Below are 16,406 nucleotides of genomic sequence, written 5' to 3' on the forward strand. Positions count from 1 at the left end.
GTAATTTATATTATAAATCCAGAAAAGGACATTTTGGTATTGTGGAATATTTTGTGAGAATTTAAGTCTTTCTGGGATAGAAGTGTAAATGAAGACAAAACAAAGGCTATGCCAGTAAAGTGTGTAACCACACACAAATTGGTTCAGCAATATCCATATGTATGGATATATAAGACAATGTATTCAAAGGATTTATTTATGGCAGCTAAGGGGTACATGGGAATTAAGTAAAAGATAATATAAAAACTGAGAAGCTGGGATCTCTTAAGGTTAGGAAGATAAAAGCCATGAAAATGTTTTGTTTCAGTTTTATAAACAGGTGAGGCAAAGTTTATCAAGCAGAGGAGAAGTAGTAGACTGTAATTAGAGAGTTGAAGGAATTTATTTGGGAGGGGGCAAGACTTAATTGGGATAAGTTAATTCACCCAGCCACCCCTCCAGAAGTTGGTTTAGGATTACCTGATTTGAAGGGATAATTTATAGCTATGCAACTAGGGATAATATACATAACACACGCAGAAGGTTGTAAATCAAAGTACTAAAGAATTATGTTGAAATGGAGTGAATTCAAAAAATGAGATCAGTATCCTCCTCAAAGCAAGATAGCCTAATGTTTAATTGATATCAGATTGGCATATTACTTTAAAATCGATCATCCGAGATTGTGTCATATTTTTGGGATGCCAGAAGTACACAAAGATATTAACAAACTTCCCTGCACTTGCCACTGTGAAGTAGAACAGATAGACCTTGGCTATTTATGCAGACAAAATGTTGCAAGAAGTAGCTGTAAAGTCTACTTCTTATATAAAGGATTCTTTTGATTTTATTAGAAAATTAAGATTTTGATTTTTTTTTGGTTACACTTATTGTATAAAGTGATTCCTAATAACATCAGTTTGCAAATAGTTTGTGAGAAGCTTTGTGCTCTGAACAGTTTGTCGAATCAAAATTAGATTGTTAATGGAAATTTTGTATATAACTTTGACTTTTTTATTTGATTTTAGTTTTTACCATGAAGTTAATGGGATGGCAATGGGAGCTGCGATGGCTCCAATCTGTGCCAATCTTTATACCAGGTTGGGAATAACACATTTTTAAGTCTGATTTTCTTAAAAATAATTTTTTGCAGACAGTTTATTTACATTTTTTGTTCTGGAAGGGTAATGGTATGTAGTTTAAATGTTTTAGGGTTTATAAATAGCATTAGTTATTTGAGCTTCACTCATAGTTATGAAAGAGCAACTATCAATCTATCAATTTTTTAGATATTCTCATTTATTTAACCCATGATTGTGTGTATACAAAAATCATAAGAAAGAAGGTCAAAGTATTGTTTTTTTGAACTAGGACAGCTTGCATCCAATCAGTTTAAAAGAAAATGTAATAAAAGGCCAACTTGTGCAAGTCAGTAGATTTGACTAATTATATGTGTGTGTATGTATGTATGGATATATGTATATAAAATACACACACACACACACACACACACACACACACACACACACACACACACACACACACGCACACACACACTGGTTCCCTTCAGAATTTCGAAATTCATATTGTCGAGACCATATGATCCAAGTTTTAGAACTTCGAAATTCTGAGCAGAGATCTGCATACAGTGCAGAACAAGAGATTTCCCTTTTCCTCGCTACAGTGCACTCTGAGTTGGTATATTTAAGTAGCGGGGGTGCCATTTTTTTTTTAAATTTATTTTGGAATCTCTCTCTCATTTGGTATATTTAAGTAGCGGGGGTGCCATTTTTTTAAAAATTTGTTTTGGAATCTCTGTAGTCTGAAACATCGATCATATGAAATTCGATTTTTTTGAAATTCTGGATTCTGAAGTGAATCAATGTACACACATATACATATATACACACACACATACATATATATATATATATATATATATATATATATATATATATATATATATATATATATATATATATATATATATATATATATATATATATATATATATATATATATATATATATATATATATATATATATATATATATATATATATATATATATATATATATATATATAATTTATTTATTTATTTGTTTTTTTTTTTTTGTTTTTTTTACAAGGCAGTAGAGTTTTAAGAAGCAGGGCTATCCAGAGCATCTCATGAGAAGTGGTTAAAGAGAAGAAGGCTAATGAATACAAGCCCTGTAGATGAACATAATCCAGTGATGTCAAGAGATAAAGCTTTTAGTTTAGTGATGTTTTTAAGTTATTAGACTGATGGTAAAATCTATAAGAAATATAAAGAACAATTGGAAAAATGTTATTGGGCTTCCCACAGACTGATGACAAAATGGAGAAAGATCTGCTTTTTTGTCAAAAGGGGAGGGAGTTGTATTTTTCAAAGAAGGCTGATTACTTCGAATAATTTTGACCAGATTGCCCCTTCTAACCTAAGGAAATGTTTGTGTTTTACTTGCCAAGTTTTTGGATGTTGGAATCAGTACATTGCATATAGTATAGATTAAATATTGAAAATTGTAGTTATTTTACACTCAAATCTAAATCTGTAGTTTATATAGCAAGAGGCTCTGGATGTCAGTCATTTTATGTGGGTAGAACTACAGGAATTACGAAGTAGAATTTATGAGCATTTGTATGCAGTACAAAATAATGATCTTGTGAATGCTTTAGCCAAACATAACAAGTAAAAGTTCGAACCAAATTATTCTTTACTGTGTCAAAGATTTTATTTTGATTTGATGTAGAAGATGTTGGATTAGAAAGAATATTGTTGGCAGGTTAAGTTGCATGCGTGCAGCTAAACAACAAAGACAATTTTAAAATTTATTTAAAAAGAAGAAATTTGAAACGTTGACACTTGTGATTGGTTATTACAATCACATGACTTAATTTTATAAAAATTGTTTTAATTTTTGTCCAAAGTCTCTTAGAGATGAAAGCACTTATGTTTTGTGGAATAAATAATATTTTGATAATTTTACATAATGATTTTTGTTTTCTTTGTTATTTTTTTGGTACAGCTAAGTACCTTGTTCATTTGGTCTGTTTGCTCCAATTATAAGAACCTGAGCAAGTTTGGAAATACTTGGATGAAATGCCAAAAAGGAAATTTGCAAAGGAATAATGGGAGGACATCTTTATGGCTCCCAAGTATGCAAGAAATTCCAGAACTTTAGGATTTTTGTTTGAAGTGTTTGCATGGGTATTTTTATAGCCCAAGCAGACTTCAGAAAAATTTTCTTCAGTTGGAGAACAAATGCTGGTGGGAAAGCGAGAGGTAATTGGGGAAAATGTATTTTAGTAGTATAAAGTGCTGGCAAATTTTACAAATTCACTACAGAGTAGTTTGTTAAAAACATTTGCTCCCTTTACATTTCTATCTTCTCTTACACTCGTTAACTGAATGTTACACAAGATTGCCACAGTTGCCAAAGTACTTGGTTTTCATAACATGTTAGCATCTCAGTTATTATTATAAGAGTAGGCTTCCCATGTTTAACATTTGACTCTAGAACTGGCAAAATTTCATTATTTCATTACAGTTCCCTGTGTATGTTTTGCAACCTCCATCCATTTCACCATTAAATGTGTTTCTTCACCTTCCAAACCTCCAGGCAGTCTCAAGCAAGTCTCCTTGCCTTATCCTCAGTTTGCTTTAGTTGTTTCACCAGCTTAACTTGTTTTGCTGTCATTGCTGCCTTATCTCAGATGTCAAATGTTTGGTATTGGCAAGTTCCACAGCTATTTATTAACTGTGCAGAAATTTTGCATTCTCCAGTCCAGCCTCTGCCTAACATTTCAAATATGATACAAGCAATCTGGCTAAATTTCATAATTCATTCCTTGGCCTCCTAGGCCAAGGACAACCACAAGGCATTCTTTAGCTATGTCCACAACCTTAAAGACCATACACAATTTTGTGCAGAGCTCATTGTTAATGGAGCCACCTGTATTGAGCTAGAAGATGTAGCAAACCTACTGGCAGACAAATTCAGCTTAACTTTACCATTCTCTCCCACTCAACCTTCTCTGAGGAAATGCCATCAAATATAATTCCCTCTACTGTTACTAGGGAACAGGTCCTCACTGCTCTCACTAAAGCCAAGAACACTGCATTGATGGGTCCAGATGATATCCCAGGATGCCTTTTAAATAGCATGAAATATGACGTCTCAGACTGTCTGGAATTGCTGTTCAACTGCAGTCTGCAAACAGTTGTTGTGCCTCACGAATGGAAAACAGCAACGGTCATCCCTCTGCACAAAGGTGGGTCATCTACAGACCCTGGAAACTACAAATGGACAAGTCTCACTAGTCTCATGCAAAACCATCATGAAAATGATCAGTAATGACATAGTAAACCTCCAGACACTGGACCCAATCCAGTTTGGTTTAGTCAAGGGCAGTTTATGCCTATTTAACTCTAGAATTATTGTCCTAAAACAGCCATACTTTGCTTTGTGCATTATATCCTGTGTGTATTCACTGAAGTATACAGCTGTTATCACTGGACTTAGAGGCTGTATGTTACTGCTCTTAGTCTGTGGTTTTACAGAGCTGATACTGTATGCACTATAATCAATTTTAATTATAATGTATGCAATATAATTAATTTTACTCTCCAGCTCTATTCCTTGCATGCTCTCCACTTCACATTGTTGTAACCTTTGCACTAATTCTGCCTTATTTACCTTTATTTTTCAGTTTGCACTGGTTTCTTTCCTGAGTGACCCCCAACCTGGGATTCACTGCATAAAGCAATTTCTACCTTCTCCACTGAAGCTGGCTATCTTAACTAAGTAAAACCTCTGGGAAGCAAGAACCTGACTCCCTCCAGCTTTTCAATTGTAACAGGTGAACTACAGTTTAGTTTTTGTAAACTGTTGAGGCTTAATGGTGTATGCACAACAACAGTGAAGGGATCTAGCCAATTGCCACTAGATTGGGCTGTACTACTTTGAATCAGCCTTACACTCACACAGTGTTCCAGTCCCAAGCATTTACTTTTTAATTTTGTAAAGTAATTTCGCTCCCTCCTTATTGACTACATTTGCTAGTTTTACCCCTAGGATCCAATTAAAATTAGCTGAAAACTGGTATAAAATTAAAAAAGAATAAAACAAATTAAAGTACAGCCAACAACATTGCTTACATACAATCCAAACCAAAAGCTCAAGGTAACTTTCAGAGTCAGTGTTAGCCCCGCTCGGCTCACTCTGCTCCCCTCCCTGCCCACAAATCCACCCGCCCCCACTAGTGCTAAATTTAAACCAGACTTTGCCACTCCCCAATCAGCACCGCACACATCCTTGAGCAACCCTGCCCCCTTAACCCATTTCCTTCTCTCTCATTCTTCCACACCCTGTTAGCACAGTCAGCCATCAAATTTGGCTCGCCCCCCCCCATCAAAATGCAAACAAGCAAAAAAACACTAATTACCCAAATGCCTATACTGTTTCTATTTTACCATCTCACTGCCTATGAGCAAACACTTGACCATGGTATTCACTACCCAAATGGTCAAACAGACACCCACAACTTCACACATAGCACTAAACACTTTACCTTCCCCTGCACACCGAATATACCACCCACTATACAGTACCACCCCTGTACAGTCACAAAACATAATCCTAAAGACAAAGACTATATAAAGCTTATAAACAAACTCCTAAAGATCAGAATATCCTGTCACTATAACCTTATAACATATGGAGGCATTCATCCCAACCCTGGTCCGCCCACACCCAATAACCTCCACTCCCCTACCACAACCCCCACAGCTACCCATGAATACTCCCATTATTTCTCTCCTAGCATTTCACCTAAATATTAGAAGTATTAACAATAACATTTCCAACCTGCACGCTCTCCTAGCAACCCACTTCCCAGGCATTATGTGTCTTACGGAAACCTGGCTAAAACCCAGTACTACTGACAATGAGATACTACCTCCAGGATACAATAGTCACTGGTTAGACCATGCTACAAGGAAAAGAGGTGGGATAGCAGTCCTTTACAAAAATACTGTAACCGTTAATAGAGCCACCATTCAACCTCCCCAATTCAATAACGCGGAACTCCTCATAACCAAGCTACAGATTAACCAAAACAAACACTTGAACATCGTCTGTGCATACATTCCCGCCAGGCAACAACCTAAATATCCTAGAAGATCTCCTTTACTGGTTATCCACTACCTATCCCCAGGAAACCATAGTTCTTGGTGATTTTAACACCGACTGGCACCCCTGCTCCTCCGACCCCCCCCCCTCACTCATATAAACTTATCTGTGTTTAAAACGGACCATAACCTCTCCCACTAGGATAAACAAACCAACCAAAAAGGAAAGTATTCTGGACTGGATCCTAGTTAATAGCAAACCCAACTGTACACAGCTGGTACTCTCCCTGGTGACCTCAGCGACCATTGTCTAATCTACATCATAAAACATAAGGCAGGAAACCCTCACCAGCCCAAATATAAAACATTTAGAAACGGGAAAAACTTTGATGCTGCTATATTCCAAAATGAATTAAAAGCAGTTGACTGATCAAAACTAAAAACTCTAACATTAGAGGAGGCCATAGATTACTTTAACACTAAATTCCTAAGTATCCTTGATTCCCATGCTCCAGCACGTACAATAAAAACTAGATCAGATACAACACCATGGCACTCAAAAGATACCAAAGCAAAAATCAAAACTAGAAACGGAGCCTGGGCCAGCTGGAGAACAACCAAAGCTCCACTTGACCATCTAAAATATCGCCAACTCAGGAATGATGCAAACAAATCTATTTTACTGGATAAAAAAAGCTTCTACCAAAATCTACAAAAACACAACAACCCTCAAAAGTTCTGAGCAGGCTTAAATCAACTACTTTGTCCAGGTCACTCCACCACCCCTACCGTGGCTAACTACACCCATAGCTCCCCAGAGACAATAAGCTAGCACCTTTTAATAACTTTTTCACTGAAACAATCCAATCCCTAGCAAATCGACTAACCCCTTCTAACTTAAACCACATGCAAATCTACCTAATACTATCCTGGAATTTGGCTTCCAACCAATATCCACTAGTTTTATCAAAACGCTTCTAAAAATTCTAAAACCTACTACCCTCGCTGCTGACCTTCTTCCTGCAGAGTACCTGCAAATGGCTGCAGATCCTCATCAACAGAACCTTATCCGAAAATGCTATCCCCTCCCTCTGGAAAATATCTCACGTCATCCCACTCCATAAAGGTGGTAGCTCCTCAGACATATATCCAACTATAGACCCATTGCCATTCTTTCCCCACTAGCCAAAATAATGGAGAAATGTGCACACAAGCAACTAATGCAATACCTTTCACAGAATAACTTACTATCCAACTCCCAGCATGGTTTCAGGCCATACCACAGCACCACCTCAGCCCTCCTTTCCTTTACTACTGCCATAAACCAAAAACAGGAATGACAATAGGCTAACCTCTGCCCTCTTTCTTGACCTATCAAAAGCCTTTGACATGGTCATCCATGAACTTCTCATTCTTTCACTAAAATCTGTTTCTCTCAACAAGCCTGCTATCCAGTGGTTCCAGTTCTACCTGACTGGTAGACAGCAGGCGATACTATGGCAGGGCAAACTCTCAAACCAGTTGCCTCTCACACTTGGTGTCCCTCAAGGGTCCATACTAGGTCCACTACTCTTCCCTATTTTTATCAACAACCTCCATACTGCTATCCCTAAAGCCACCTGCATCCAATACGTAGAAGATTCCACTCTCAACTGCTCAGCCACCTCCCCATCCGAATTGCAAATTTTAACCCAAAATACATTTAAAACTATTGAGAACTGGCTAAACCAATCGACGCCTACTTCTGAACACCAATAAAACTAAACTTCTACTCTTCTCTCCCACTAGTAGATCCACCACACTTTCATTCTCTGTCACATCTAACAATGGTACCACTATATCCCCAGATAACCACACCAAACTGCTAGGGGTTATCATAGACGATAATGTCAAATTTGACCTACAGGTCAACAAAACCATACAGACCATCAATAAGAAACTTGGATCACTGTATAGAAACAAGACATTTTTAACCCCACTGGCTAGGACTGCAATCCCCCGATCACACCTACTGTTTACTCTCTTATATGCCTCGCCTGTACTCTCAAACCTCAACAAATCCGAACTAGGTAAGCTGTCCCATAGCTACAATCATATTGCCAGATTCGCCACTGGGTCCACCTATAGAACCCACCACTGCCAGAACCTTAAACAACTAGAGTGGCTAGAACTGCCCAGCTTAATTCAATTCAATCAACTCTTAATAGAGCACAAACTTTTGTACCACCCTGAGGATACCCCCTCACTTAAAAATATTAAGCCATATAGCAATCTAAGATCTCTACGGTCAGCCGATAAACTACTGGTCCAAACCCACAAAGCTAATAACTTGGTGGTGAATCCCTGTTTGCTAACTTCATTGGCAAAACCTGGAATTTGTCGCCAAACTATATAACCCTACAATCCTCCAAATGTCTCTTAAAAAAAACCTCAAACAGTATCTCAAAGTGAATTGACTATGCCCATGTACCAATCCTGAGTAAGTTATAAACTAAAAGCATATTCTGCAGTTATCATAACTTGTAACTACATCACCAAGCTCTTTTTCCAGTCTGAAGTCTCTTACTTTTAATTGTCTGTCCATGACAATTGTGAGTCCCTACTAGGGAACACTACTAACCCATTGTATATAATCACTTTGTTTTTATGTTTGCTAACTTCTGTGTAATCTATGTAAGTTTGTCTTTGTGGAGCTTTTCTCCCCGGGCCTCTGCTGAAAATGGACATGTATCCAGTCGGACTATCCCGGTAAACAAATGTAAAATAAATAACCTGGTGGACTTCTTTGAGAAGGTCACCAAAGCAATGGATGAGGGCAAAGTAGTTCATGCGGCCTACCTTGACCTGGCCAAGGCATTTGGTACAATACCCAACTCCTGTTATTGATAAACTCAAGAGGTTAGGTATAAGCCCTTATGCTATCCAGGGGATAGCTGGCTGTCTCACAGTTAGGACCCTGGAAGTTAAAACTGGGAAGTCCACCTCTACAAAGTGGCCAGTCCCAAGTGGAGTCCCTCTCTGGGATTAGTTTTGGGACCACTCCTTTTTGACATTTACTTCTCTGAAGTCGAGGCCAATGTCAAGGGCCTCTGGCTGACCAAATTTGCAAATAGTTGTAAGTTAGAATCCGTCATAGAATCCCCCATCGCCACTAATTTTCTCCAGGAAGGGCTGACGCAGACAAATAACATGTATAAGAGCCATGGATTAAAACTAAATGCCAAGAAATGTATAGTAATATCTTTTAGGAAGTCATTCACCCTGGGTAATGATCATTGACAAGACACCTCTAAGAGAGAGCCCAGTAGTCAGGGACTTGGGAATATACAGTCATCTAGTCTACAGTAATGAAGAAATCATTTTATGTTGTGCAACGTATAAACAAGGTATAGCATCAATGTCCAAGGAGGTCATTGTTTCACTGTATTTAGCATCCATCAGACCTGTCGTTGAGTACAGTGCCCGCTTTGGTATGTATGTAACCAGGCATATCCAGCAATTGGATCGTCCAGAGGTTCATCACTAAAAGAATACTGGGTGTAAGTAACACGTCCAATGTAGACTGTCTCTAAGCCCTATCCCCATAGTCTTTTTTTTATAGGCTGTTGAGGGGAGATCTATGCCTGACATGCAAGGCATTCAGTTCCCCACCCCAATGGATCTCCTACATATCCGCAAAACAAATAGCATCAGAATCACCCACTGTAAAGACTTGAACCTTGCCTGTGACATAAATAGGACTGCTGCAGTGACAAATATGTATCCCAGAGACTACCCCATCTCAGGAACATGTGAAGCAGAGTTCCTCCCTAACCCAATTAAAGTTTAACTTAGACAAGTGGATGGGGTACAGGAAATGCATCAGTGGTTTGACACATATGTTTCTAATTAACCTTTTTCAGGCTGCCTGTGTCCATCTCCCAGGCCCCTGCTTATAAATGTTTCATCTACCAAGCCCCTGCTTGCACTTATCAAGGGTACCAAAATTTGTCAGAGATTTGGGATGCATGGCTAGGCTTAAAAAGACCCTTGTGGTCATTAGGTTCATAGCTATTCACTAGAATATCATTCCCAAACTATTTGCTGCCTCTATGACATTTAACCGTATCAGTTGTTTGAGTTTCTATCCTGTTGTCATAAAACAGCATGACTGACCTGCTCTAACTAGTGACTCATTTTATCACCAAAATGCTCAGAGTCAGCTGTACCCTCCATATCTTCCATTGCCAGTAAGTAAATGACACATTTGCATTGTAGTATCTCAAAGATAGTGTTGAATGAATTTCTTTTACTGTATAATTTAGCAATTTAATTTGTCTAAAAGAATTACCCAGTGGGGCAACCGACTTCACTTTAAGACTTCTGCAGCCTTTTTACAAAGTTTAGATATTCTTGGTTAGTGTTTGAATATATAGCTGGGATAGTGCTACACGAGTGCCAAAATCTATGTTAGTTGTCCCAAGAGAGAATGCTGTAGCTTCTTAGATGTTCAGATAGTTTGGAAAGGAGTCTCTCCACAATTTTAATGGAGAAATGCTAGCTTTAGGCTGGAAGTTAGTTGCAGAGATGGGGGCTGAATTGATACTCTCTCAGAAGTTTAAAAGTGTGCTTTCAACATAGAGTCGACTGTACTTGTGATAAAGGTAAGGTAAAACATGACTGTGTGTTACAGAAGGCAAGACTTGACATTTTAATGAACTGTAGGTCTTGCAAATGTTTTTGTACTTGTGTTACATAGAGACTTTATGTCCACTTTAGACCAGATTTTGATTAAATTAAAAGTTTATTCTATGGCACAGTTAGGTGCAACTGTGCTATAGCTAGGGGTGAGAATATCATGTCTGGTAGACATGAGCTTTAAAATTGCATTACTGATGTGTTGTGGTAGGAGGTTTGAGTGCCTGGTTGGTGTGCCTAGATCAACTATTTATGAATTTACTAAACTATAGAACATCTTAGCCTCAAGATGAATACCAAAAAATGCATCACCACCCCCTTTGGGGAGAGTGACATCCCCACAAATTATCATATTAATAACAATGTCCTAAGCAAGCAGTCAGTCGTGAGGGATTTGGGCACCCAGATTGATAGCAACCTGACTTTTGACCGCCATGTTGCTTCTGTTGTATGGAAAGTCTTCTACATGGCTCACCTCATAAGTAAGGGTATCTCATCCAGGGACAAGGAGGTCATAACATCCCTGTGTTATTCCCTTATAAGGCCCATTATTGTGTACAACACCCCTTTCGGCATGCACCTTGCAAAGCACATACAGCAGCTGGAGAGACCACAAAGGTAGCTGAAGAGACCACAAAGGTTCCTCACCAGGAGAATACAGGGCCTCTAACATCTACCATACACAGGCTAAAAGACCTATCCCTCTACTCATTTTCATACAGACTCCACAGAGGTGAGCTCTGTCTGGCATACAAGGTGTTCATAGACCCTACCTTGATGGGACTGCTGCATGTCCGCAAGTCAAGCTGCACTCTAGTAACCCGCACATGTGGCCTCACCCTGGTCTGTGACATCAACAAGACTTGTTGGCAGGACAGATTTGTGTTCCAGCGACTCCCCCATCTATGGAATAGACTCCCTCTCCACATCAAGCAGAGTACCTCTGTACCCCTTTTTAAGCACAACCTAGATAACTGGATGGGAAACGGAAAATATACCCCTGGGATTCCACTTGTGTCCCTGCTAGACATAGGAATTGGGTGGTGATTTGTCTAAACATGGGCTAAAGTCTTGGCTAGGCTTATAAGGGCCTCAAGGCCAAAAGCCTAGTAACCTCCTATGATCTTTGGGGTCTTGTAATTATGTTATTTGTTGTCCTTCAAGGGAGGTTGCTTTTGCAGTGCTAGTGGTTTTTCTGACAGATGTTATACATTTGTTGTAAGAGCTGTATTTGTCAGTGCACCAGGGTTAACACTATACAGATTCTGTGGCTCATCCATTTGCCTTAGTAAAAATTTGGGTTTACAAGACTGCTTTCCTTTTCCTTTGTTCCAAAGAGGGAAGAGTTTGCAGTGACTGAACAAAACTCCTCTAGATGGGTTACGAACCGTATTATTTGATCTTAGTATTAAACTGTCCATTAGAAAATACAGCTGTCAAAGACCACATCATCAGGGCCATGGTGTTTGCAGTACTCTTTTCAAAAATGTTTGTTTGCATTGGGGACATATGTGTCACAGCAACTGTTATCGTTCCATACGTTCACCAAGCATTATTGATGGGTCATGACTCCTATAGTTGGTTCTTCTTTGTCAGTTCAGTGTCTGGTCTTATGAGCTTTCAGTTTTGTACAATTCCATGGCTCCTACCTCACATTTTTTGTGTAGTGTTCTTACCGGTTGTACTGCTGTTGAGGAAGACTGTCCTGTATAATCAGTAGGTAATCCCATATTGGTTGATCTAAGTGAGTTCTTTTCAGTGGGTGATAATTAACCTACTAATATTTTTATTCCCCTGCATCTTGGTGGTTCTTCCATCAGTGGTTACTGTTTATCTTCCCACATTCCCTTAGGTGTGGCAAATATATATATATATATATATATATATATATATATATATATATATATATATATATATATATATATATATATATATATATATATATATATATATATATATATATATATATATATATATAATATGTATGGATTTTCTTTGTTTTGATTTTTTTCGGCATGCTGACTTCTTGGTATTGGGAGGAAATGGTGAGCAGAGGGACTAGACAGTCTCTTAGATCTGTTATTTGCCATATTATTTAATATAGGTTGTTTTTTTGAAATGTCCATTGCTTTTAAATATCTATCATGCAAGAGTAAGTTATAGAGCCTTATGTTTGTGCTTTCTTTTGTAGTGCCTTGCTTTCAGAGATATCAATTCTCAAGCACCAGTCCATTTTTTAGTAATTCCAAAGCTGCCTATACCACGCATCAGCCAGGCCACAAATGAAGACAAAGAGGTAAGTGTGGCTATATTCTGTTTTTGTTTTCTGTAGTTGGTTCATACTAAAGTGTTGCTAGATGTCAACATTCTTAAATAACCCGTATACATTGTAGTAGAAGAACTATAAGTGACACATCTGTACTCTTCATTGTTTTTGTGATTCTGGGATTTCTGTAGCTCATAGTTAGCTATATCATGTTTCATCGTAGTCCAACATTACCTGTTTGAAATGAACAGGCCCTGGAGGCTGCTGTTCATTTGCTACAGGAATAATGTGATTGCAGGCTGTTGAACAAATGGTATACAGTTTAGGAAGGTAGAAGAGAGTATTGTTAATTTGGATTGAATGTGTTGTTACTTTACTGTTGAGAATATACAAAGAAAAGTAAATTGCAAAAGTTTCTCAGTGAAGGGCCAACTTGTAGACATGAATTTTGTCACCCGTTCTACACTCGTTCTTTGCTGACAGAAAACTATAGATCTAAGTTGGGAGGCCTTCTGCAATGGATAACTCCTGCCTGTGATTGCATGGTATCTGTGTTCAGAAATTATTGATCTTGCATTGCTTCAACCTGTGGGAGTTTCCCAGTAGATTGAACCAACCAGTCGACTGCAGTTGCTCTAAAACAATCAAATTATTTCCCTGCTCCCATGATGTTTGTGGTTGCAATGCATTCCCCAGATGTAGTTTTGCTACTCAAGGAACTAGAAGCAACTCTGACACTCACGGCTAAGTGTCTGATTTATTCTTGTATTCTGATAAAATTCTGCCAGTTTGTCTTTCTTTCCTTAAATGTATTTTTCTTTATTTTCCTCACTCCGACTAGATGAGTTGGACCTAGTCAAAGAACTGTGTGTTCTGTTTTCTTTAAGTAGCCTTTTTAGATAGTGCAGTTGTTAACCTGTTAATCTGTACCTTTTTAGAGTCTCAACTTTTTACTTAAGAGTTTGTTTTCAGTGACTTATGTGGCTTTTTTTAAATTTCTACGAGTCTTTTGGGTTTCTAATACCATGACTGGAATGAGCCCCATTCCTATGTCAAAGTATTATTACAGTTTGTGAAATTAGTAATGTTTGCTGAGGGCTGGGGCACTTGGATGCCTTCTAAGCTATCTGTAAGGGTTTTGGCCCACGTCCATTCCAAGAGTGCAAAAAAATTGATTCTGATAGATCTTTTGCCCTCATCTCACAGGACCAGGAAGAGAAGAGGGAGAAAAAATGAGGGAAAAAAGAGAAGACGAGGCAGACCACATGAATCTGCTCCTTCTGCAAAGGATCTTTGAAACAATTTGACACGTGAGACTCTCAACCAGACTGCATTGTAACAGTCTACTTCACCCATGGCAGGACTGTTTTGTTTAGATACTATTGGAATTCTGGATCTACTAGTAGTTGCTGTTCAGTATGGCAGCTCTCAAATTTCTTGGTCCACATCATCCTTCCACTACTTCCTTTAGGCCTACAAGATAGGTACAAAGTCCTTCTGATATTGACAGAGATTGCATGATAACTTTTGTCACTGTCCAGAGAAATATGGCCGTTATCTCACCCCCCCTTTCAAAACTGGATTTGGTTGACCCATTGACACAGATGCAAAAGGTTTCTTCTACACATCTTGCTGCCAAAGGTCTCAAGAGTTGAAGTCTATTCCAGAGTGCCCTCCTCTGGCATCTCTTAGTGCTGAGCTCTAAGTACTGGACAGACTTTACTCAGCCTCCCTTGATGTCAAGTGTCTTGGTGCCATGTCCTGAACTCTGAACCTTTTGTACCCCCACTGATGTGTTCAGTGCCTTTTTCTGCATGCCTTTGAGGCAAGGTCAGAGCCATTTGGACTGTCTGTCATCAAGGCCATGTTCTGAGACTTCAATGACTGCTTCTCCTGGAAGAAAAATGGTGCTGGAATTGCACCCCTTTTGTACTGAGGAGTTCCACCTCAGCTTTCATTTATTTTCTAGAGGATCATTACTTATCATTTGACATAGGCAAGAGATGCACCACTGGCTTTGGCTTCTGCCCTCCGCCAGTGACTCCATTCCGTCAGGAACCTCGAGTCCTTGGCATTGATCCCAAAGGAAGAGTGGGATACCTCAATATTTCCCACCAACAAGGTTACCACCAGCCTTCGGTGTCTTGAGTTCCCTTCTGTAGCTACCTTGAAAGCATATGTGCAAAACAAGACACACTAACCCCACTAGAGTCCTTGGCACCAGACACAAACCTAGATGTAGGGGAATGTTCCTCGCATTTCATTCTAGAGGACACCAGATTTGATGAAATCTTAAAGCTTATGAGGCTGAGGGGTATTTTGGCCTATCAGCCGTCCTTCTCCAGATGATGAGAGGTTTGAGGACTTGGAGTCCCCCTTTCAATTTCCTGAGTAGTACCTCTGGCTGACAGGATGATGAACCTAGTCATTATATATATGTGTATATATATATATATATATATATATATATATATATATATATATATATGTATATGTGTGTGTATGTATATATGTGTGTATATATATATATATATATATATATATATATATATATATATATATATATATGTGTATATATATGTGTATATATATATATATATATATATATATATATATATATATATATATGTGTATATATATGTGTGTATATATATATATATATATATATATATATATATATATATATATATATATATATATATATATATATATATATGTGTGTGTGTATATATATATATATATATATATATATATATATATATATATATATATATATGTGTGTGTGTATATATATATATATATATATATATATATATATATATATATATATATATATATATGTGTGTGTGTGTGTATTTTGATGCCTCATGAGTGGTCCGTCAGCCTGTTAGTACCATTAGTGATACCATGTGCAGCAGCTACTTTGCCAAAATCCCTTCACAGACATCAAAGGATGTTCTGGACTGTCGTTGGCCTCCTGTACTTCTGTATACCTTTTCCACATTACCACTGATGGCAAAAAATTTTTTTTTTAAGAAAATATTCTTGTGCAAGGCTTTAATTATCCTCATAGCCTTCTTTTGGCCCAGGCAGGTATAGTTTCCCTTTGCTGTTGTCACACCTAAAACATGAGCCTTGCGAGCTGGATCTCAAACTGGATTTCTTATCCTTCTATCCACCGAGCCTCACCTGGGTATTCTTCATAGGTTCATAGGTTCATAGATTAGTACTAAGCTAACTAAGCTAACTGCCCATTTTAAGCAGCCTAGCCCCCCTTATCCGAGACTCAAACCCTGCACCTTGTGTTTGTAAGGCAAACACCTTAACCAT

At 38.1% G+C, this 16,406-nt stretch overlaps 1 protein-coding gene across 1 annotated transcript in view; it reads left to right on the forward strand.

Annotated features, from left to right (window-relative positions):
* LOC122815141 (uncharacterized HIT-like protein Synpcc7942_1390) overlaps positions 1-16,406 on the forward strand; it is a 137,265-nt gene that overhangs the window by 19,016 nt on the left and 101,843 nt on the right. The window contains exon 3 of the mRNA XM_044087396.1: positions 13,002-13,106. Coding sequence (XP_043943331.1) covers positions 13,002-13,106 — 105 coding nt within the window. The remainder of the gene's footprint in view (positions 1-13,001; positions 13,107-16,406) is intronic.

Source organism: Protopterus annectens, chromosome 1.part1, assembly GCF_019279795.1.
Source record: "Protopterus annectens isolate FY-2018-M chromosome 1.part1, PAN1.0, whole genome shotgun sequence".
NCBI classification, from domain to species: domain Eukaryota; kingdom Metazoa; phylum Chordata; order Ceratodontiformes; family Protopteridae; genus Protopterus; species Protopterus annectens.